The sequence below is a fragment of the Miniopterus natalensis genome, chromosome 16 (genome assembly GCF_054644295.1).
Source record: "Miniopterus natalensis isolate mMinNat1 chromosome 16, mMinNat1.hap1, whole genome shotgun sequence".
Classification (NCBI taxonomy): Eukaryota; Metazoa; Chordata; class Mammalia; order Chiroptera; family Miniopteridae; genus Miniopterus; species Miniopterus natalensis.
The window spans coordinates 18304021-18325921 of NC_142096.1; the positions used below are offsets into that span (position 1 = coordinate 18304021).

The window sequence follows — 21901 nt, forward strand, 5'->3', positions numbered from 1 at the left end:
GCTCCCCTGCCGGCTCCGGGGCCGCGCGCAGTTCCTCTGCCTCAGCCCGCACCCCAGGGCGCGCGGGCGAGCCTCCTGCCGGCGTGCTCTCGGCGGGGCCTGGAGGCCGGCCCTCTCCGCGAGGCGCGGGGCTGCCTCCCCTGGGGCGGTGCAATGTGCTGCGAGAAGTGGAGCCACGTGGCCGAAATGCTGCTCTTCCCTGAAGACCCGCGGGAGGACTCGGCGATCCTGTGCCTCTGCTCCAGGGCGTTCGTGGAGTGAGTGAGCGCCCTGCGCTGCCCGTGCGCGACTTCTCCCCGAAGCGTGGGCGGTGCGGGCTGGTGGTGAGGGGCCCCCGCCCCCGCGGCCGCAGCGCCGGCCCCCGGGGCAGGGCGATGTTTGCGAAGGGGGGCGGGAGGGCCTCGGGCTCGCGGCGCGCCGGCCTTCAGCGTTAGGTGCGCGAGTGCGTCCACCCTGTAGACTGTCGTGAAGAGATGCGGTAGCTGGTAGATGTCGTTTTATATTCATACGTTGAGGGGAAATTTTAAAGTTTGGGGAAAGTGAAATGTACAAGGGAGTGTGGCTACTGGATAGGACATCCCAGGGCAAAGGTCTAAAGATGAGTAACTTGTTTTGATTAACGTCTTTTTTTAAAACCTTAAGATTTATTTAAACACCAGTTCCCATAAATAGAACTTGCGAGGTACAAGATTTAACGATAATTGCATCCGTTTTTTGAACTGCCTTTTATTTTTGGGAAATGTTTGTTTGGGGTAGAAACTGCCATGCCTGTAAGGTAGCTGGCGGGCGCAGGGGAAGTGCCGAAGGAATGGGATTCTCGAGGTGGTGCTCTTCATGTTAGATGTGGGAGCTCATCTCTGCACCACATCTCACAGGCTTATTGCCAGAGTCAACTTGTGGGAGTGGGTTTTATGTGAGAGACTTTTAATACAGTTTCATGTAGTGGAGTTTCAGTTTGAAGGAGTTCTTACCATTCATCATGTGTTTTTGTGGAGTACTCTGAAAATTAATCAGGAAAGAAATGGAAAACTATGTTAAATACGCAGTGGAAAGTATCGTTTTTGTATTCATGTATGCATATATTCATTCAAGGAATGCGATTTGTTCTCCTTTGTATTAGGTGCTGGTAGGCACTGGGGTACAAGACACAGCCCGTCCCTACACATTTTGAGTTTGCTTACTGGCAAAGGAGATCAGTATTAAGACAACTGTTACATAATTATGTGGTGAAAGTTGTAAGTGCCATGGGAGAGAAGTACAACCTTCAGAGATAGCAGATTCAGGCAGGAACGGGGCACTGCTCCCTCTGAAGGTTGCCAAAGAATAATTCTTTCTCTCCCTCATCCCTTCTATGTTTATTAGTTAGCATTCTGTATGGAGCACTTTCCTTTCTCTCCTCATGTATTTGTTTACTCTTTTATTTATATTAACATGGACTCTGGATTATTAATCTCCTAATAGGTTATATTCTGTTACTATCATTATTGTCTCAGATTTGGCTGGTGGGGGCCCCTGGTGATGGTTCCTGTATCCTTTTGATGTGTCCCTGGCATTTTTTGAGCTCCTCCTAATCTGGCACAATAAGATGACTCAGGCATATCTTTTAGTCCATGCTCCAACTTGGAATTGCCATTTCTCTCTGATACCCTGGTTCCTTTTAGCAGAGAATGGTATTTAGAAACTAAGACCCAGTTGCTCATTGTGCCATTGCTCCTGGGTTCAATGCTTCCGTGCCCTCTCAGCAGGGTTAGGCAGTAGGTACCGTAAGTCCTCACTTAATGTTGATAGGTTCTATATAAGGGAAACAACATACAATGAAACCAGTTTTCCCCTAAGCTAGTTGATATAAACAAGACTTAAGTTCCTATGACATTCCCATCAATATAATGAAATGACTTTGGATGTTATTGGGGGACCTGATGTATACATACAAATATGCATACATAAATGTTTGTGTAGGAGAATATTGGCTATCATTATTCTTAACACGTTTACCTATTCCCTCAGTGTAACCATCTTGGCCCTCCCTCTGCTGGACACTTTGGTGCCCCATATCCTTGGGTGCTGGTGAGCTCACCATTGGTGCCCTCTTTATCGCTGCCATTCCACCCACCCTGCCAGTGCCCCATGTTCTTGGGAACCAGTGGGCATGCTACCGAAGCACATTTGCACTTCATTCCTTCCCCTCTGTTCACTGTTTCACTGTGAGTCAATGCCTGTTTTATGTTTTTAAAAGTACCAAAAAATAAACAGGAGAAGCTGGTATGGTTCAGTGGCTAGAGTGTTGGCCTGCTCACCAAAGGGCCACGGGTTTGATTCCCAGTCGAGGGCACGTACCTGGGTTGCAGGTTGGATCCCTGGCCCCTGTCCGGGTGTGTGCAGGAGGCAACCAATCAATCTCTTTCTTTTTTCCCTCCCTTCCACTCTCTCTAAAAATCATTGGAAAAAATATCCTCAGGTGAGGATTAACAAATAATAATAATAATTAGTAGTTATAATTATAAATGCTTTCCATGGGGTGTATACTAAATATTTTACAGATACTGTCAATCCTTATAAACAACCTCATGAGATATGTATTATTTCTGTATTACAAATGATGAAAATGTATTAGCAGATTGTTTTTCTGTTCCTTAACCCTTTTATTAATTACTCTATGCCACCTTGAACTTATTTTTTCTCTAAATTTATAACTTAATTTTTTCTGTTAATTAAAAATATTGTTAATTAAACAATATTGACTTTGATTTACTTTACAGAGATCGAAAATTGTGCAATTTGGGATTAAAAGGCTACTATGTTAAAGGCAATGGCAACAATGCAGGTAATACAGTATAAATTATATAACCCTTTTTTGCTAAAATTAACCATAATACTTTATTAATTATAATTCATTATAATACTGTATTAATTTTTTAGCATAAAATATTATGTGGCAAATAACTTCTGTAATCATAGACACTCCTTATTTTTTTATTATAGCATGGTTCTAGAATCCCTATCAAAGCAGAAACTTTCTTTTCTGATAGCAGGCTCCTATGTGGACTTGAGGTAGCCTCTTTTGTCCTGTGTAGCATTCCTTCCTGAGTTGTCACCGTTAGATAAAAGCAACCTGAAGTTTGAGACTGAAAAGTAGAGAACATAGTTTCTAAAGCAAAATTTTATTGTGTTAAAAGGTAAACCGAGGCACATTAAACTTGCCCAGCTACCTGAAAACTTGGTCTCTCTCACATTTCCCTGTCTGGACCCCATTTGTTCTTTCCACACAGATCTTTTATGTTTCTTTAGACTCCGGGAAAACTGCAGCATAAGTTAAGGCTCAACCCAGCACATGTAGTCTGTCATATTACACTTGAAAATCATTTATCATTCACAATGGTTGAACAAATCACTGTTCCTTTAGTTGTGCACTGGATGAAATGTTTGTTTTTCAGTGTTATGTAGTACAAATAAGATTCCTTTAGACACTAGACTCCCACCAAACATAAAATATGCACACCATGAGAGGAACATAAAGCTTAGTTGATTCATTTTTCCTATTTTGCTCTCTCCTGAGCTTTCATAAGTTCATTGAATGGAATGGTGAATGGAATCCCCTTTATTATTAAATAGATAATCTGTTTTTTCTTTTAGTAGAATTTGCACACATAAGATTTCTCTTTTTTTCAGAATTCATTTTTTTCTATGTAAGATTCACTGTTCTGTTGTCTAAGATCATTTAGCTGGAGTGTAGTTCAGCTCTAATTGAGTATGCTAATATATAAAGTGATTTTAATCTCACATTTAAACAGTTACTGGAGCATTTGAATTACATTTGTACGATTAGTGGTATGATCTACTTACATAACCATATTAGGATAAAGTAAAACTTGTTCTGTTATAATAAAACAGGTCCTCTTTAAGAACTAGAATTTGGGCACTTGAAAGGATCTTCCAGTTCAGTGGATTTCAGACTTTTAATAGCAGAACCCCTTTATTAAATCAACTCTCCCATAGAGTTCCAGTTGTGATTGAAGTACCTGTGAGGGGCCTCACTTCCCTTATTAACAGTTCCTAAAATAACCGTCATCTTAAATCCACTGATGTAGTGCAGTAATATTGCAGATAAGGAATACGAACATGTAAAAATTTGCCTTATGGTTGTTCTACTGTGATCCTTCTTACATCCTCAGTACTTTGCACAATGTCCAGCACAGAAGAGATGCTCAGTAAGTGTAAGTTGAATGGGCAGCTAGATGGATAGTGGCAGGCAGAGCTAGACTAGAAACTGCCACTTGATTCTTAGTTGGCCGTTTTTTACCTAGTCTATATTACCATCAGTTCCCTTTTTTTCCTTTTTTAATTTTTCTCCTTAAAATTGTAACATTTATACACCTTTGGACAAGACATATAACAACTCTGGGTCTCAGGTGTTCTTCATTAAAATGATGATGAAACCTGCATCTAAATTTTTTCTAAAATTAAGCTAACAAATGCTATCTTTAGGAGACCAAGCTACAGAAGAAGAGGAAGGTGGTAATTCCCATGACAATCAGGAGTCATGTGATAGCAAAGGCATAGGCCTAGATGAAAGTGAACTTGATTCTGAGACTGAACTCATGAGAAGTATGGGACTGCCACTTCAATTTGGTGGGATGTCTGCACATAAGAATTTTGAGGTAAGTATTAATTTACTTTTATTACTTCCATGTGTTAGTTTTCTTTGTAAAATCATATGAGTTTTTTTTAAATCCCAAATCTAATGCATTTATTAATTAGAACACTCCACCTCTTTTTTAATATACATATTTATAAATTAACCAAAACTGTAAGTTGTGATGTATCCCACGTGTGATTTTTTTTCTTCTCTTGGAAACTTAGGTAGTAAGATTCACTTTTTTGTGTAACTAAAAGCCCAGGGTAGTGGGGGTGGGGGAACTGAGGGTATTTTGTTTAATTTAATGTCAAAATAGACTTGGATTCTACTTTCTCTTTTAGCTTATGAAGTGGATTTTATATTCAAGTTACTTATTTTATGCAGGTGTCTATGAATACCAGAAATAAAGTTAAAATAAAAAAGAAAAAGAAAAAACATCAAAAGAAGTACTTAGATGAAATTATGAGAGAAACTTGGAGACAAGAATATGAAGAAGATGACCTTTTGGCTTCAGATGATCCGTCCTCGGTTGAACAATGTGAGAACACCAGAACGCATAAACTTCAATCTGAAAAAGACGTTGAAACTGAAAACCTTTCTGTTGAAAATACTTTATCTTCAAAGCTAGAAGTTACAGAGAAATGGGAAAAGTACTGGAGTGAATATGGTGGGAGACTGTTATGGCAAAGCTGGGAAGAAAAACATTCAGGTCAAACACTGTGCCCTGAACCTTGGAATGCTCCTGATACCAAGGAAGAATGGGAACAACATTACAGTCAACTTTATTGGTATTATTTGGAACAATTTCAGTATTGGGAAGCTCAGGGTTGGACTTTTGATGCCTCACAAAGCTGTGATACAAGTGTGTGTGGGTCTAAAACAGAAGTTGACAATGAGAAAGATGAAAATTGCATGAAAGCAGACTTACTTTCTTTTCCACACTCATCAGTTGCCAGCAAAAGCTCTAGTTCAAGTGATAAAGAACATAATGAACTACTTGATGGAATTAGTAATATAAGTCTGAATTCAGGGAAAGTAGAAGAGAGCCAGTTAGAGTCACCTGTAAGTTCTGATGGACATCAGTGGCCGAATGAAGTTAACAACAGAAGAGAATGCCCTGCTTCTGGCCAAAGTGAACCATGTAATGGAGGAACCAAGGAAAGCAACTTGTCTGGAAATGGAAGTGCAAACCAACCAGCTCAGGGTAAGACTGACCAAGATTTATCCTACTAAGTAACGGTTAACTAAGTGAATCTATTTAGCAAAATAACTAATGGTAATCCTTTATGGTAGAGTTAAATAGTGCCAACTACATTTTATAGTGTAATAAAATTATTCAGTCCATCTTATTATTATATCACAAGTTGTTTATTACCCTTTTATATAAATAAAGAAGAATGTTTGCACAGAGTTCTCAAAAGTATCATTCCTTCCTCTTGTACCTTGGTGGCCAGTGAGTTAAAACTTGGAAATCGCTTTCTAATTAAATTAGAACTCTAATTTAGAATGAGCTTGGAATGTTCAAATTACTCTAGAACAAATGAGTTTATAGAAGGTGTGTTAAAGAGTGGTTGAGAGCACGTGCTTGATGTTAGGCAGATCTGAATGAGACTCATATCTGGAATTCAATTGGGACAAGTGAAGTCTTGCTATAAAGAGAATCTAAACAGGGCATGATATTCATTTATAACTAGAAAAGTTGATTTCAGGATTCTCATAAAAGATCCAGGATAAGGAACTTGGTTGACTCCCACGTAAGTGATTTAAAAAAAAATTATCATGCAGACTGGTGCCACTGTGAGGACTAAAGAAAGCCAGAAAGAAGTGTGTTAAGAACAGTTGAGAGGAGGGTGGGTAAGAGTGCTCTTGCTAAGAAGAAGGGTACTACCAACTGATGGCACCAGGAAAGTGAGAGAGGAGGGAATTTTTGTATCTTTGGGGTTGTCTTAGCATTCTTGATGTTGAGTTCATGAAGTCTGGCTCATGGGGACTTCCTTCCCACCCTCGTTCCTATACACCTGCTTTACATTAGTCTTTGATATTCTTCAGTACTCCCCGAATTATTTTCTGTAACTTCTTTTGACAATAAAACTTGGACTATACCTCGTGGTCACTGTGACGGCCCCTGTTTTACTCTGCGTGTTACTCCCTTTGATTTCTGCCTACTTCTTTTCCTTTGTCAAACCTCGTGAACCTCACAGTTTCTGCCTTCTCTTGCCTGTTTGCAAAGCTGTGTGTATAAATTGACCATTTCTATTGCCTGTTCTCTTATGTATAGAATTGCCCATTTCTGTAATAAGCCCCATCCAGTGTGACTGCCATCAGGACCAATTTAAGAATTCTACATTTTTGTTTGTTTGAGGTATTCCCTTGCGATCAAAACATAAAGTGTACAGGGTAGGGCAAAAGCAGGTGAGTGTGTTTTCTACTGTTTGTGGTCGGGTGTTCTCCTGAAATAGTCTGTCCCCACACATTTAAAGCTTCCCAGTGTCTACGTTGCAGACACCTCTCCACTTCTAGTCTCACCCACCTACTTTGTTCCAGTCTGAAGACATAGAGAACAAGGATAGACATGTACCTCAGTTGCAGCCACAAGTTAAAAATATATTTTTTAAATGGTGTTTATCTTGGTTACTTCCATTATTACTCTAACAACTATGTTAGAAACAATTCAATGTATTTACTTCTTAATAGAGAACTTTTTAATCAATGTCATCATGCCATGTGTAGAGCCATTTAGATTAAAATTTCATCGAAATGTGATTCCTAACAGTTATGACAAAGGTAACTTTGTAGATCAATTTGTGTAGAGTTGGGCAGCTATCAGGATAAAGTAGTTTGAGTTCACTTTTTAAGTAGCTAAATCATGGAAACGTAAACGTTAATAGACATAGCTCCTTTTTTCTTTTCTTTTTTATGTTCAGACCCTGCATGTAGGTACACAGAATAGGTAGATGTGGTCTGGCACTTTGTCTATGTACATGTATATGGTTCATTGTAGGAAAGACACTGAAGTATTTTGATTGCCTTTTTAAATGGCAGGAGAGTTGTCAAACCAAGGGGAGAAATCCACAGTAATATCTTCCTCTGTAGATTCACAGGAGTCATCAGAAGCAAACACAATCAAAGAAAGACTGCATCCCAGCAAGATTGACGGAGATGAGAGTGAAGAAGATCCGCCGGAACATAAGCCAAGCAAACTCAAGAGAAGGCAAGTTGCACGTTCTCTCTCCAAAATGTGTTAGCATAAGCACTCTGCCCGCGAGTGAGTAGATGCTTCTTACGTTGTGGCACTGTGAGGAAGAGAGACAAGGCCCTGGGCTTTGGAGCATGGGCAAATCCCAGTTCTGCCTCTTTAATTCTGCCACAATTTCTTATCTGTAAAATAGAACTGATGCCTCCTTGTGAAATTATTGGAAAGACTGGAACTAGCATATAATATATCTGAGACTTAGTAGCTATCAATGAATGGTAGCTATCAACTAGTAATATATAAGTAGGTACAGTCTGTCTTTTTCGAGGAAGTTCTAATTTTTTTCTCAAAAGTCGGGGAATAATTATAGGATTTTATTGCTAAAATGCACCTCAGACACATCAGATCTAATGCTCTCATTCTATCGATAGGATACTAAGACAAAAAAGGATAAATACTTTGCCCGGTTATATAGCAGTCATGGCAGCTTTAAAGCTAGCGCCCAGTCCGACTCTTACCTCCCAGTACTTTCTAATGTAGCACTAATACATGTAATTAAACAAGAAGAGAGTAATGTCAGGTAAAATACAGTCAGATGCTAATGCTGCAAAATATAAGAAAAGGGTGGACATCACAGAATTTGGACATTAGCTGGACACATTTCATTTCTATAACAGGACATGAAGTGTTCCACATAAGACTTTTATGTTTCGTGCAGCTTCTAGAAAAACAGTAAGCAAGTCCAGCTGGTGTGGCTCAGTGGTTGAGCATCAACCCATGGACCAAGGGGTCACCAGATTGATTCCCTATCAGGACATATGCCCAGGTTCCGGGCTCGATCCCCAGTCAGGGGTGAGCAGGAGGCAGCCGATCAGTTTTTCTCTCATCTATGTTTCTATCCTTCACCTTACCTTTCTCTATAAAAAAAAAAATCAATAAAAAAGACTGTTTTAAAAAAAGAAAGAAAAACAGAAAGCAAGCTTTAGAGGCTCAGCAACTTAGTGCATAAAAGCACATCTCTCCTGTGTTCCTTCTACATGGTGTACATTGCACGTTAATTCCTCCATTAGTTCTTGCTGGTTCCTGGAGGCAGACTGTGTGTGTACTTATATTCCTGGAACCTAGTAGGTTCCTCCATAAATGTTCAGTGAGCATAATTTCATTTGTAAGAATAATCTCACCATTTCCATTTACCCATTATGGTTGCCCAAGTAGTAGGGAGCATTAGAAGTTTCCCAATAGATGGATGATACTGAGTTATTTAGTATCTTTTGTATCACAATCTTAACAATATTTCTTCTTTTGTAATTTTTTTGGTTGGGTTGATATTTTTCAAATGTTGCCTTGTTTTTCAGAAAAACCTCTGGAGATACCACTCTAGGAGATTAGTTTAAGACTGGTATTTTTTCAAAGGAAAATGGAGAGATCCATAATTGTATTGTGTTCAGGAATAGAGATAATTGCTTGACAGGGTTTAAGATTTGAGTGTTTATTTCTGTGGCCCAAATACTACTTGGTACTTTATCTCATTTGGAAAATCCTGATTAAAGTACTACTTTTCCTGTCTTCCTGGGTTTGAACTATGGTTGATTGTTGTGATGGGAAAGTTTGCTTATATGTACTTTTAATATTTGCCTGAATGAATGGGCTCTGGAGGTAGTGGCTTATCACCTTTTTTTTTTTTTTTTTTTTAAGCCATGAATTGGACATCGATGAAAATCCAGATTCAGACTTTGATGACAATGGCTCCCTTCTAGGATTCAACCATGGCTCTGGGCAAAAGTAAGGATACATAAATGCTGTTGTCTTTAAATCTTAACCACTTTAGCTATCTTAAAGCTCTCTGCTATTCAAATAGCTAATAATGGGTGTGTATTTTATAGCATTTGAGATGTTGCAGTTAAAACGCTAGCCTCTCTTGTTAGTAAGAATTACAGAGTTGTCACCATACATTTCATGTGTTCACATGTGTTAGCTCAGTTGCACTTCATAGCAATCCAGTGTTGTTATTCTGCTTTATAAATAAAGCAGCCGCAGCTTACAGGTTTTTACTTAGGCACAATCACATCATTTCCTGGAGAGAATGGGTTCCAGCCCAGCTCTTGAGACTCTAAGCATGGCTCCGTCTTGACCTAGTGTCTCCCGTAACTGTACATTTGGAGTGTGTAGCAAACATGCCATAAAAAGTTCCAATCGGTAGTAACCATTTTTCTTTTTTACTGTGAAAGTAGTAAAACTCAAACAAAACAGAAGTAACAAGAGTGAAAATCTTTTCTTCAAATCATTCCCCAGAGATAAACAATATTTGGCATATATCTTTCCTAACTTTTCATGTCTTTTTTTAGGACTGTATATATACACACATTACTCCCTTTTTATAAAGCACAAAAAATCATACTATACCTAGTCTGCAGCTTGCTGTTTTCCCGAAACAGTGTACCATCAACAGTATATTCACCTGATCCTTTCATGGGGTCCTGTGTTTGATTGGTCATCCTGCAGGAATAACAGGTTGTTTCCTAAGATCTAAGCTTATGTTTTCAGGTGAGTATATTCACCTGATCCTTTCATGGGATCCTGTGTTTGATTGGTCATCCTGCAGGAATAGCAGGTTGTTTCCTAAGATCTAAGCTTATGTTTTTGAAGTACCCCCAGGTTGTAGCATATACTTATAGTTCATTCCTTCCTATTGCTGAATAGTATGCCGCTGTATGATGTGCCAAAGTTTGTTCAACTATTATCTAATGAAAGACATTTGAATTACATGGGGCATTTTGCTATTACAAATAAAGCTGCTGTGAACTTTTGTGTACAGAAAGTATTAGTGTTCTCTGGGATTAAATGCCAAGCATTAAATATAAGGAAACTGAAGAGCTTATTACCTATGGCATGGAGACTGAACTGAGTAGTGTAGCTAAGGCCTACTAAAGACCTACCATTTATGTCGTCTTGCACCAGCTACTTAAACCAAGATGTTTGGTTTTTGATGTTTCTAAGGGTTGAGATGTACTTTGTTAGCTGTGAAATTTTAACGGATTCCTAACATTATGAAGTTGGCAAGAAAAGGGTGTAGGTTGACATGAGTTGAATCCAAATTAGTTCAGAAATACATGTTCATAATTATAATACTGTGAATATTTTTTAGACGACTATCTGTTTTCTCTCCCTTATGATACTTCAAGGCAATTGTAGTTCATATAATAATTTAAGGCCAAAGATTAAGAATATAAAGAGTTTCCCTGATACTGTCATGGTTAAATTCCTGGCAGAATTTGTTTTTAACCACATATAATTTTATTGAGAAATTACTTGGGTGGCTCTTGCTAGTGTACACTCATAAAAGTTTATTCTGTTGCCTGGGGTTTAATTATTTCTTTTCTATTTAGAGCACCGAATTCTACCTAAAAGGAAGGACAGAGTAGACTTTTTACAAAGAATATTTAGTACAGCTAGAAGATAATACCTGACAGGAGTTTATAAATGCTAAATTGTATATTACACTCTAACTGTCTAATAGTCTGTAGGAGAGGCAGTTAATGAGACTTGAATTCGAACATATCCAGATATGGGTTAAAGAACTTTGGCATCACCTCATCGTGAGAAAAAATTCTATTTCCCCAATTGCAATGGGTTTATATTTTCCTGCTATCTCTTTATTTTATTATATTATGTAAGTTCTGCTTTCTGCTCTGTATATGTTGATATTTCCAACTTTGGTGTTTCACATTTACTTGGGAATTAACATACAAGCTGGACCTTAAACTGCATTTTAAACTTTATTTCATAATTTCATAATTTAGAACAATGAAATTACAATGGTGGCTGCTAATAGAAAAATAGTGAAAATTGTAAGTTTTGTTTTCATAAATAAACAAACTCCTAGAACTTAAGATTTGAGTCAGCTTTTTTTGATTTGGTCACAGATACGGTGGAATTTCACATTTCAGTCAGAGACGGGTCAGGTATCTGCAGAAGAATGTGAAATATAAGTCCAAGTTCTTGGACATGAGAAGACAAATAAATTTGAAAAATAAACACATTTTCTTTACTGAAGACACAGAAAAAACATGTTTTAAGAAAAGCAAAGCTTTGAGTAAGGTATGTATAAATTTTGTTTTTTATTTACAGGTAGAATTTTATTTTGTGAGGTTGGCTCCTTAAAGTTCTTGTTTTCAAATAGGAACCCTGTTTCTACCAGATATAAGGGCACCTGAGATTCTCTTCTACTTGTTTTCTAAAGGCATATATTGTGTGAACTAAATTTGAAAAAGATTGAGTTGGGGAAAATATGAAAAGGGGATGTTTTGAGAGCTACAAAGTAGTAGAGTCTGGGAAGATAAATGGATAAAATTGCCTTGTGAATGTAGTAACAGACAGTGGAAATTGCTCATCTGTTTTAAGTAGGATCTGGGAAGTCCAATGTCTGATACAACTTTATTGTAATCCTTAATTTTGAGGTCATCTGAAGGGGATCGATTAAACTTTGCAGGCTAATTTGGTGATTGATATTGTTAACCAGAATCTTCATATCCCAGTAATTTGGTGATTCACATTGTTAACTAGAATATTCATATCCCATCTCTTGGACTTCGCTGTACTTGTCATCTAACTACCTGGAAAACAAAAGTAATTAAAATTGCTTTTCTTGGTTTTGATGAGTGATTCTTTTTCCTTTATTAAAAAAAAAAAAAAAAGTACCTTTTCGTGAGCAGAACCTTGTATCAGCCACATCTCCAACAGCTCTTTTAAGGCAACAGAACAAAATCTCAGACCCCATAGTGACTTTGCTTCTTCCCTAATGTACGTTACCCTTCTTAACTTCAGTATTCTTCCAAAACATACTACAAATTTAAGTTGGTTTTATTTTTATTGTATTTCAGATTGTTTGGCTTCTGGTGATATTTTAATATTTTAGTGACCCTTGTTATGTCTGGAACAGATTTCCAGTATCAGTTCAGTCAGTCCTATAGGACATTTCATAATGTGTTAAACTGTTAGATGTGATAGTCCCCATATATTCATATGTAGGTGAAGAGCAGAAACATAACTGCTAAGTATTACTGAGTGTGGTGGTGTGTGTTGGGGGGATGGCTCTTGTGTCCTCAGATATCTGATTGATATATAGGCAAAGTACCCTCGAAGGAAGATTCTGGGTTGTTGTCGATGCCCATCTTCTGTCTGTCACTCTTGTTCTAATTTCCCAACTCTTAGGAAGATCAGGAAGAATATTTTTGTTACAGAAAATAGCAAGAAAGTATATGTCATCTGACCTTGAGCCATCTTAACATTTCATAGAAGAAACCTAGTTTACAGGAATCATTTTACTGACTCTACTGCTTCATTAAAAGGCAGCTCGTGTTCTTTCCAAGATAGCACTGCCTTTATTCTTATAGAAAGATTGGCACAAAATTTTTTTAGAGTTCATCTTTGGTGCTGAGTACCATTTAAGATAGATAATAGCCTGGGCCTTGCAGAAAAACTAAAATTAATGACTCAGCAACAGGTCGGTACATTTGTAATGGTAATATCACATAGTACAGTTACATTGTTAGAAGCGTTTGTGGGAAGTTACTAGAGAAGTTCAACTTTATCCTCTTAGTGTTAATTGATGACAGGAAGGTATCCTTAGTCTTGAGTGTAATCTGATATTTTCTTCCTTTTAAAGAAGTCTTTAATAAGGTCGTGCATGGTATGTCCAGACAGGAAAGTGCAATTAGCTTGGAATTACATTAGCTTATATGATAACAGGGTACTTATCAAAGCTAATGATTGTGATGCAGCTTGTCAGTCAGGTCACAAAAGGTAAAGCAGGTAAAAATATTCTGTGTAATTGGAACTGCTTCATGCCCATAACATCTTACAATTTCAGGTAGAAAAATTTCTAAAATGGGTTAACGAACCAATGGATGAAGAGACATCCCAGGAGTCAGTTTCTCACGATGATGTGCAGGATAGTTGCACAAGCAGTGAGTCAGAAGAACAGGGAATGTCTGTTACCAAAGGGGATAAGCCGCTGGAGATGAGCAACCCCGAACCTGAAGAGGGCCATGCCACATCCGCAGCTGGTGAACTCGAAACAGAAAAAAACCAAGGAGACAGCACCGTAGCAGCTCTTACAGATGAGGGTTGTGTCGCTCAGGGTGTACCAGGCTTTCTTCAGGCAGAAGCTGATGGTAAGACTAATATGCTTCAACTTGTTAGTAGATTTAGATAAATACATTTTTTTAATGTTTTTCCCTAGTTTTCACTTAGGAGTCATCTATACTTGATTCACTGCTAATTATTTTTAAGTTGAGAGAAGCCATGGTAAGTAAATGTGCTAATGGCTATGTGTTGGCACCCGGAGTGCACTTCCCTCTTGGCTGAACAAGCGTGATAAAATCACAGGTAAAGCATGTGGCAAAACTGCTTTGGAGTACCTCTGTCTTTGCCACTAAGATTGCCTTCTGACACTCACTCTGTCCCATGGGCTGACGGTGGCCGGACCGTTTTAACCCTGTTGAGATTTAGTGTTGCCCTGGTTTTCGTTTTGATCATTCTTTTTTTATTTTGTAGTGGTTGTGGGCGGTTGGCAGTTTGTTTTTGGATGGTACATTGACATAAAGTATTTACAGTAGTTAGCTATAATGAGTGGAGAACAGAGTAGCATTTTCACTTTATGCTCTTTTGTGCTATTTGAATTTATTTTAAGCAAATGTTCTTTTATAATTTAAAAAATAATTATATTCCATAGCAGCTATTGCGGATAAGGAGGATTGTGTTGTTGAGGATATACCAGACTCTCTTCAGGTGGAAACTGAAGGTAAGACTATATGCTTCAACTTTCTAGTAGATTTAGATTAATACTTTTTTTTTTTAATGTTTTTCCCTAGTTTTCATTTATGAGTCATTTATACCTAAGGATTCTCTGATATTTGGGGCTTTTATCAGGTAAAAATTTTTGTTTGAAATAACACTCAGTTTTATAGATGAATTACTTCAGACTTACCTGGTAAACAATTACATTTATTGTGATGATTTTTTTCTTAGGAATGAATGAGATCTTTTTCTGTTGAATGGAGCTAGTCACCCATGTTTTTATTTTTCTTAAGTTTGTATTAAGGAAAATACCTCATTTGAATCTTGAGTTTTGTGTGTGTGTGTGCGTTTGTGTATATACGCATGATGTATGTATCACAGACTTCCTTGACTTTCTAAACAGCATACTTACAGTAGTTATTTTGTTATTAAGCAACTATTTTTTATTGTACAATTTTTTTAATGTACAACTGGTGTTCATGTGGCACTTGCAGTTTTCTGAAATGCTTTCACAGCTGCCTTATTCTCATTTAATCTGTAAAGTACTCCAATGAGGTAGGTGGAATTAGCTCCATTCTATAAATATGGAAAGTAAAATAAAGCTCAGAGAAATTAAGAAATTTGCTCAAGGTCACACAACCAGTAAGTGGCATACGGTAGGACTTAATACCAAGTTGTCTGGTTCCTAAATACCATTGTCCCCCCTACCCTAATCCCCTATTCACCACTTGTCACCATGTTGGTAGTTCTCACCAGGAAAGATACCACCATCTCAGGGGCATTCAGAAGATGTTGGTTGTTAGAATGACCTGGGAAATTTTTGCATTTAGCACTTTGGATGACCTAACATTAAGTTGTGTACAAGATGGTCTTGTGCCCTAGCCAGTGTGGCTCAGTGGTTAGAGTGTTGCCTGCGGACTGAAGGGTCCCAGGTTCGATTCCAGCCAAGGGCGCCTATCTCAGTTGCAGGCTTGATCTCCGGCCCCGGTTGGGGAGCGTATGTGAGACAACCAATTGATGTGTCTCTCTCACATCGATGTTTCTCTTTCTCTCTCACCCTCTGGAAAAAATATCCTTGGGTGAGGGTTAAAAAAAATAATTTCCTTTTAAAAGGATGGTCTTGCACAGTAAGGTTTGTTCACTCAGAATGTTAGTGTTCCTTCTATAGAGAAGCTTGTTGCACTTTGCTGTTGATGAGACCTTTAGCTATTCGCAGTGATCAGATGACCACAGTAAGACATGGTCCTGTCTTTGAAGACCATTTAAATGTGATAGAGCTTTATTTGTCAACATCACTTTTTGTCATATTTAGCTATGATAACTCTCATCTTCTAATCCCAGAGCTGAAACCAAATAACCAAACTAACAAAAACTGTTTAAGAAAAAGTCATGGAGCTAGTGACCCCTGTTTAAGTTTCTCAGAGGCACTATGACTTCTAGGTCATGACTGGGTTCAGAGGATGGATGTAGCTGAGAGTTGGAGCTTAATCGGTTCTCAGGAAATTTTATTTTAAAGGAGGGTAGGGAAATGTTTGGATTTCTGTAATTCACCAACTGAAACAATGTCATAACTGACAGAAGTAATAACCTTTATATCTGTAACAGTACGCATCTCCTAACAAACCTGTGAACTAAATAGGTAAAATACTACTCAGCCATTTATTCCTTTTGAGAAATTAAAAGTTGGGGCTCCAGGAATCTGGATTGCTTCCCCAAGCCTGGGGAGCCAGTAGATTGCAAACTAGAGACTGTAATTTAAAGTGCGTGCTGTTCCCATTATACTCTCCTGCCGCCCCAAGTGTGTGACTGCACACGTGTTCTGGAGTTCAGTCCCAAGTTATAACTGTTGGTGTGGCTGCCTTCTTAGATAAATTCACCTGTGATTTCCTCTTCTGTGGTGTGCACCTGTAGTCTTTCTGTTCTGTTGTAGCTGAAATTAGGAAGAAGAAGAAGAAGAAGAAAAGAAAGGCGACTGGTCTGCCCCCCGAGATAGCCGCTGTTCCAAAGCTGGCCAAGTACTGGGCCCAGAGGTACAGGCTCTTCTCCCGTTTTGATGATGGAATTAAACTGGACACAGGTAAAGTGTATGTAATTTTTCACTTTATTTTGAAATGATTTTAAACTTACAGAAAAGTTGCAGGAGGAGTAGGAAATTTTTCATACCTACTTTATCTAGACTCAGATGTTTCTTAACATTTTGCCACATTTGCTTTATCATTCTCTCTGTGTGTGTGTGTGTGTGTGTGTGTGTGTGTTTCTGACCCCGTTGCCCCGTTCCTTAATACTTTAGTGTGTATTTTCTAAGAACAAGGATATTTTTATGTAACAGTGGTAAAATTACAAATTCAACATTGTTGTAATATTGTAATTTACAGCCCATACTCCAGTTTTATCTGTCATTCTAACTAATCGTGTCCTTTATGGCATTTTTTTCCTTCCAGTATAGAATCGTGTATTGCATTTAGTTTCATGTATCTTTGGTTTCCTTTAACCTAGAATAGTTCCTTAGCCTTTTTTTTATCTTTTAGGAATTTGACATTTTCCAAAGGATAGCAGCCAGTTAATGTCCACAGTGTTTCTCATTTTGGGTATATATATATATGTTTTTAAAACTTCAGACTCAGAGTTAATCTGTATTTGTAGCATCTTAGGATAGATAGCAAAAGGAATTGATAGATTATTAAACAGATCATCTGATGAAGAAATACCTAGTGCAGAAACATGTAATGTAATGAATTAATCCTGGAAACTTAATTATTTTTCAAGTTTTCCTGCTCTGACCTTGGACAGCTTACTTAACTCAGTTCTGAAAATTGGTGCTTATTTTCATATTGGAACTACTTAAATTAGGTGTTTATTAACTGTCAAAATCAGGAATTCTTTGTCACTGGAATCAGGAATTTCTGGGGTCGGTGAACCTCGTGTAATTATTTACAAAATGTTATGTATTTTTAAAAGTGCAAAGGACTTGGTTAGGAGAAAGAAGTAAGACTAGATAATGTTTTTAATTCTGTAAAAGCAGTTAATATTTTTTTTCTTCCAGCAATGAGGGGCCATTTAAAGTTTCAGTAAAGAAAAGAAATGGGAAAATTGGTCCATCATTTTGTTCAGAGAAATATCTTTCTGAAAAATGTGAATTTCTTCTTTTGGGAAAGAAAGAGGGCAGTACCCGCTTTCCCCTGGAGCGGGCTTGGGACATGAGGCCTCATTTCTGAAAATGATGAGGGTTCTGCCGTTCCTACAGCTTTGCAGCCTTCTGCTGTCATCTCCTTGCTTTTCCTGGTCCTTTAGGAAAGTTTGAATTTTTCCAAAGTGTCCAGGACAACTCTGGTTCGTTGCTGCCCCATTAGGAATGAAATAATTGGGAACTTAGTGGAGCTTGGGGAGTTGGCCAATTAGAATGGCTAACTTTCTGTTTTCCGTAGTAGATAATCAGTAGTTAATACTTCAAACATAAAAATAGGAATTGCATTTAGTTATTGAAAGTAAATTGCAAAAGAATCAGGCCAGAATTAAGGTGGTTGCTTTCTGTGGAAAGTGGAAATGGTACTGCTCCTTTTTATAATAAGCTTTATAAAACTTTTCTTTAAAACTAGGTTATTTATAGTTTTTTTTGAAAAGAGAAACAAAGGTGTGTGTTTTTAAGTGTATATTATATTGTAATATTTGCTGTGTTTATGCTTGATTGGCTTCTTGAAATTGAACATTTTAACAGAAATACTCTTCCTTCACAGAGGGCTGGTTTTCAGTTACACCTGAGAAGATCGCTGAACACATTGCTGGTCGGGTCAGTCAGTCCTTCAAGTGCGACATTATAGTGGATGCATTTTGTGGAGTTGGAGGAAATACCATTCAATTTGCCTTAACTGGAAAGAGAGGTAATTAGCCATCAGTGGAAGAAAAATAAATTATATTTAGTTTATTCAGTAAATGTTTCCTTTTGCTTTATCTTATCTTGCTGACATTTAATATATAAATTAATCATTTAATGCCAGATATTTAAAATAATAGCTAGCATATATTAAGCACACACTTTGTATTATACACGTATAAGGGCTTAATATGTATTAATTTATTGTATCAGTAATCTTGTGAAGTGTATCTTACTATCTGCATTTCACAGGTAAACAGAAATAAAGAGATGAAGTAATTACACAGACCCAGTTTGGTAGAGCCAAGATTATAACATTATATAAAAGTACTAAAACGGGGAGACTATTCTTTAGAAGAAAAGAAGAAGAGACAGGGAATCCCATCTTTGCCATTCACTACCGTTAAGACTTTGGACATCATTTAACCTTGATTTAAAGGAGATATTAACATGAGATAACCTCTGTGATAACCTTCAGCTTTAGCATTCTATGACACCAAAAGTCTTAAATATTAGATCATCTTGACTTTGGAATCACAAAAAAGAACCCCTCTGCTACTATATATCTGCCATGAATTGTGTTAAGTAGGTCGTATGTATGCTTTTTCCCAAGAAAAAGAGGCTTTTGAAAATTGACCAGTCTCCCCAAATTGACATAGCTGAGTCATGAAGCAAGGACTTCTACTTTAAAGTGCAGAATAATATGACATTTTAGGGACATCATGTAAGTCAGTCTCTGAATATGCTTCCCCCCCCCCCCCAGTGTCTTTATATTCTACAGATAACTTCCATTTCAGTAAATTTCAGTTGAGTCTCATTAATTTACATAAAGTTTTTGATGTTAACTCGGAAAGCATATGATTCCAAAAAGGATATTATAAAAGCTCGGAAGTGATGAAGTGAAACTCAGCACTGATTTTTAAGACCAATGCTGATGAACTATAGCCCTTATTCAATCCCTCCTATGCTCCAGAGTATGACATTTGCTGACTTTAGACTTTATATGATCTAAGAGGAAGCTGTTTTCATATTTATTGGAGTAGTTATTATTTTCTTGTTTTCCCTGAATTCACTATTTACCCTTATTTCCCCTAGACTTATTTTCACTCAGATAGTTGCTATCTATGCATATACCCACTGAATGGTTAGAGAATCCAACAGCTTTGCATTTGTTCTTGTTAAAGAGGTTTTTTTTCCCCTTTCACTGTATTCCAGTAGTTCTGTGTCAGGGCTACCCAACAGAACTTTCTGTGACAACGGAAATGGTCTGTATCTGCACTGTCCAGTATGGTGGCCACAGGTAGCTACTGAGCATTTGAAATGTGGCTTTGTGACCGAGTATCTAAATTCTTAATGTTATTTATTTTTAGTAATTTAAAGGTAATGTCCACATGTGGCTAGTGGCTACCGTTATTGGGCAGTACAGTTCTACAGAGTATCATCCAGCATTTGTGAGCATTTCAGTTACATGAGCACATTGAGTGCTTTCATTCTGTTAGACCTGAAAACAAAGTCTGCCTCCAAGGGAAGTCATAAAAACATGAGTATTAATTGAATATATTTGATGTTGAAACTCATTTTTTTCTACTTGAATTGTTGGTATTACCAGCATATCTTTCCACCTGTCTCTGTACTATCAATGTAGCAGATTGAGCAGCTGAAAAGGACATTTTTATCTTTTTTCTTATAAATATGAATGTTAGTTTGTATAGAACAGAAAAAATTAACATTGTAAACGCATGATTTTGCACCATATAATTGGTGCTTGTGTTCATTGTTCAAGTGACTTATTTTGTGCATTATTTCTCAAAAGTGTTAAATTTTGAAACTTCGGTGTTCTGGAAAACAGCTCTCTTTCCTTCACAACCGCATCAGGCTTCCACTTACCCTTTCCAGATATAAAACTAGATTGCCACTAACACCCTGGTGCACATATACGTGCACATACTGCAAGACGTAAGTGAGCTAAATTTAACTTATGTTTGCATTGCTAATTATGAAATTGCAGTAAATTAAGTGAAAGCCCATTTGATGAAAACATAGGGTTGTCTGTTCTTTCTACCTAAAATGTTTCATTAAACATATCAGACTTTTTTACTTTTCTTCATAACTTGATTAAAGAGGTTTGTCAAAATTTGTCTTATTTTGCTTTTCTGTAGAAGCTGTCAAATTTGTCTTCTTTGGTGGTTGCCTTGTTTTGAGGAGATTGGTCTTTTCTGAAGCCTTAGCATTTATAGGCTTTACATGCTGTCAGGGACCTTTCCAGGTGTTTACTGCTCAACCTGTACCCTGCACAGAACACAGTGCTAACTGCCTCTTTGGCTCTCAATAGATACTTAACGGCAACTATCTCTGGTGTATGAGGGCAAATCTCACCTAGTCTTTAAAAAAAGATTCTTGTACATTAAGTAAACACACTGATCAGAAGATGAAGTACTCTATCAATACTAACTGCTAATTGGTGTCATTTGATTCATTTTTCCTGTGCTCATTTTTAGTGATTGCCATTGATATTGATCCTGTTAAGATTGATCTTGCTCGCAATAATGCAGAAGTTTATGGGGTAGCAGACAAGGTAGAGTTCATGTGTGGCGATTTCCTGCAGCTGGCTCCTGTGTTAAGGGCTGATGTTGTGTTCCTCAGCCCCCCGTGGGGAGGGCCAGACTACGCTACTGCAGAGACCTTTGACATTCAGACGATGATGTCTCCTGATGGATATCCTTTGAAAGTCCTAAGGGTTTGCTCAAACAGTGGTTGTGGAGAAGAAGGGGTGTGTGTGTATTTGAGAGAGAAATTAGTGAAGAGGAGAGAAGCTAAGAGCATTTGATAGGTCCTGGTTTGTTTTACATAAAAAGCAACTATGTAAAAGTTAACTGGTGGTAGATCTCCAAAAGTTACAGCAAATGTGAGGTATATTTCCTTCAGTTTCTTTCCACTTTTACCAGTACAAATCAAGAGCTGGAGAGCATTAATTGTTTGGAATTATTGTCTGGAAAATTTCCTAGAGACCTGACCCTAAAGTCTGGGTGACTATCCCTTAACTATTCTTCCATTCACACTTTTGCTAATTTTCTGCGTAGCTACAAATTTTTCCTGTTACTCTTCCAAGATACTGAAGCAAGCCCTTATTCCATAAAGAATAGAATTTGTATTATTTGTCCCTTTATCTCTGCTCCCCAGAGGAATCGTCTCTTTGACTTTAACAGGAAACATATTTCTAAATTGCTAATTAAAATTTAGAATGTACACTACTTCTTACTGGAAAGAGGCGGTATTGTACTTTCCTGTTCCATTTGTACATTAACTAGGAAATGACAGGAAGAGAAAGAGTATGTATTTTCTGACTTTGTTCCCTTCCACTAGGATTAATGAAAAATAGGTTTAACTTCTGCCCTGGCCTGGT

General features: G+C 37.6%; 1 protein-coding gene across 1 annotated transcript in view; it reads left to right on the forward strand.

The window, feature by feature from the left end:
* Positions 1 to 124: 124 nt before the first annotated feature.
* TGS1 (trimethylguanosine synthase 1) overlaps positions 125 to 21901 on the forward strand; it is a 34153-nt gene continuing 12376 nt past the window's right edge. The window contains exons 1-12 of the mRNA XM_016207738.2: positions 125 to 257; positions 2760 to 2824; positions 4486 to 4658; positions 5021 to 5840; positions 7730 to 7847; positions 9525 to 9611; positions 11753 to 11927; positions 13699 to 14002; positions 14563 to 14631; positions 16558 to 16704; positions 18362 to 18505; positions 20997 to 21213. Coding sequence (XP_016063224.2) covers positions 154 to 257; positions 2760 to 2824; positions 4486 to 4658; positions 5021 to 5840; positions 7730 to 7847; positions 9525 to 9611; positions 11753 to 11927; positions 13699 to 14002; positions 14563 to 14631; positions 16558 to 16704; positions 18362 to 18505; positions 20997 to 21213 — 2423 coding nt within the window. The 5' untranslated portion in view covers positions 125 to 153. The remainder of the gene's footprint in view (positions 258 to 2759; positions 2825 to 4485; positions 4659 to 5020; positions 5841 to 7729; positions 7848 to 9524; positions 9612 to 11752; positions 11928 to 13698; positions 14003 to 14562; positions 14632 to 16557; positions 16705 to 18361; positions 18506 to 20996; positions 21214 to 21901) is intronic.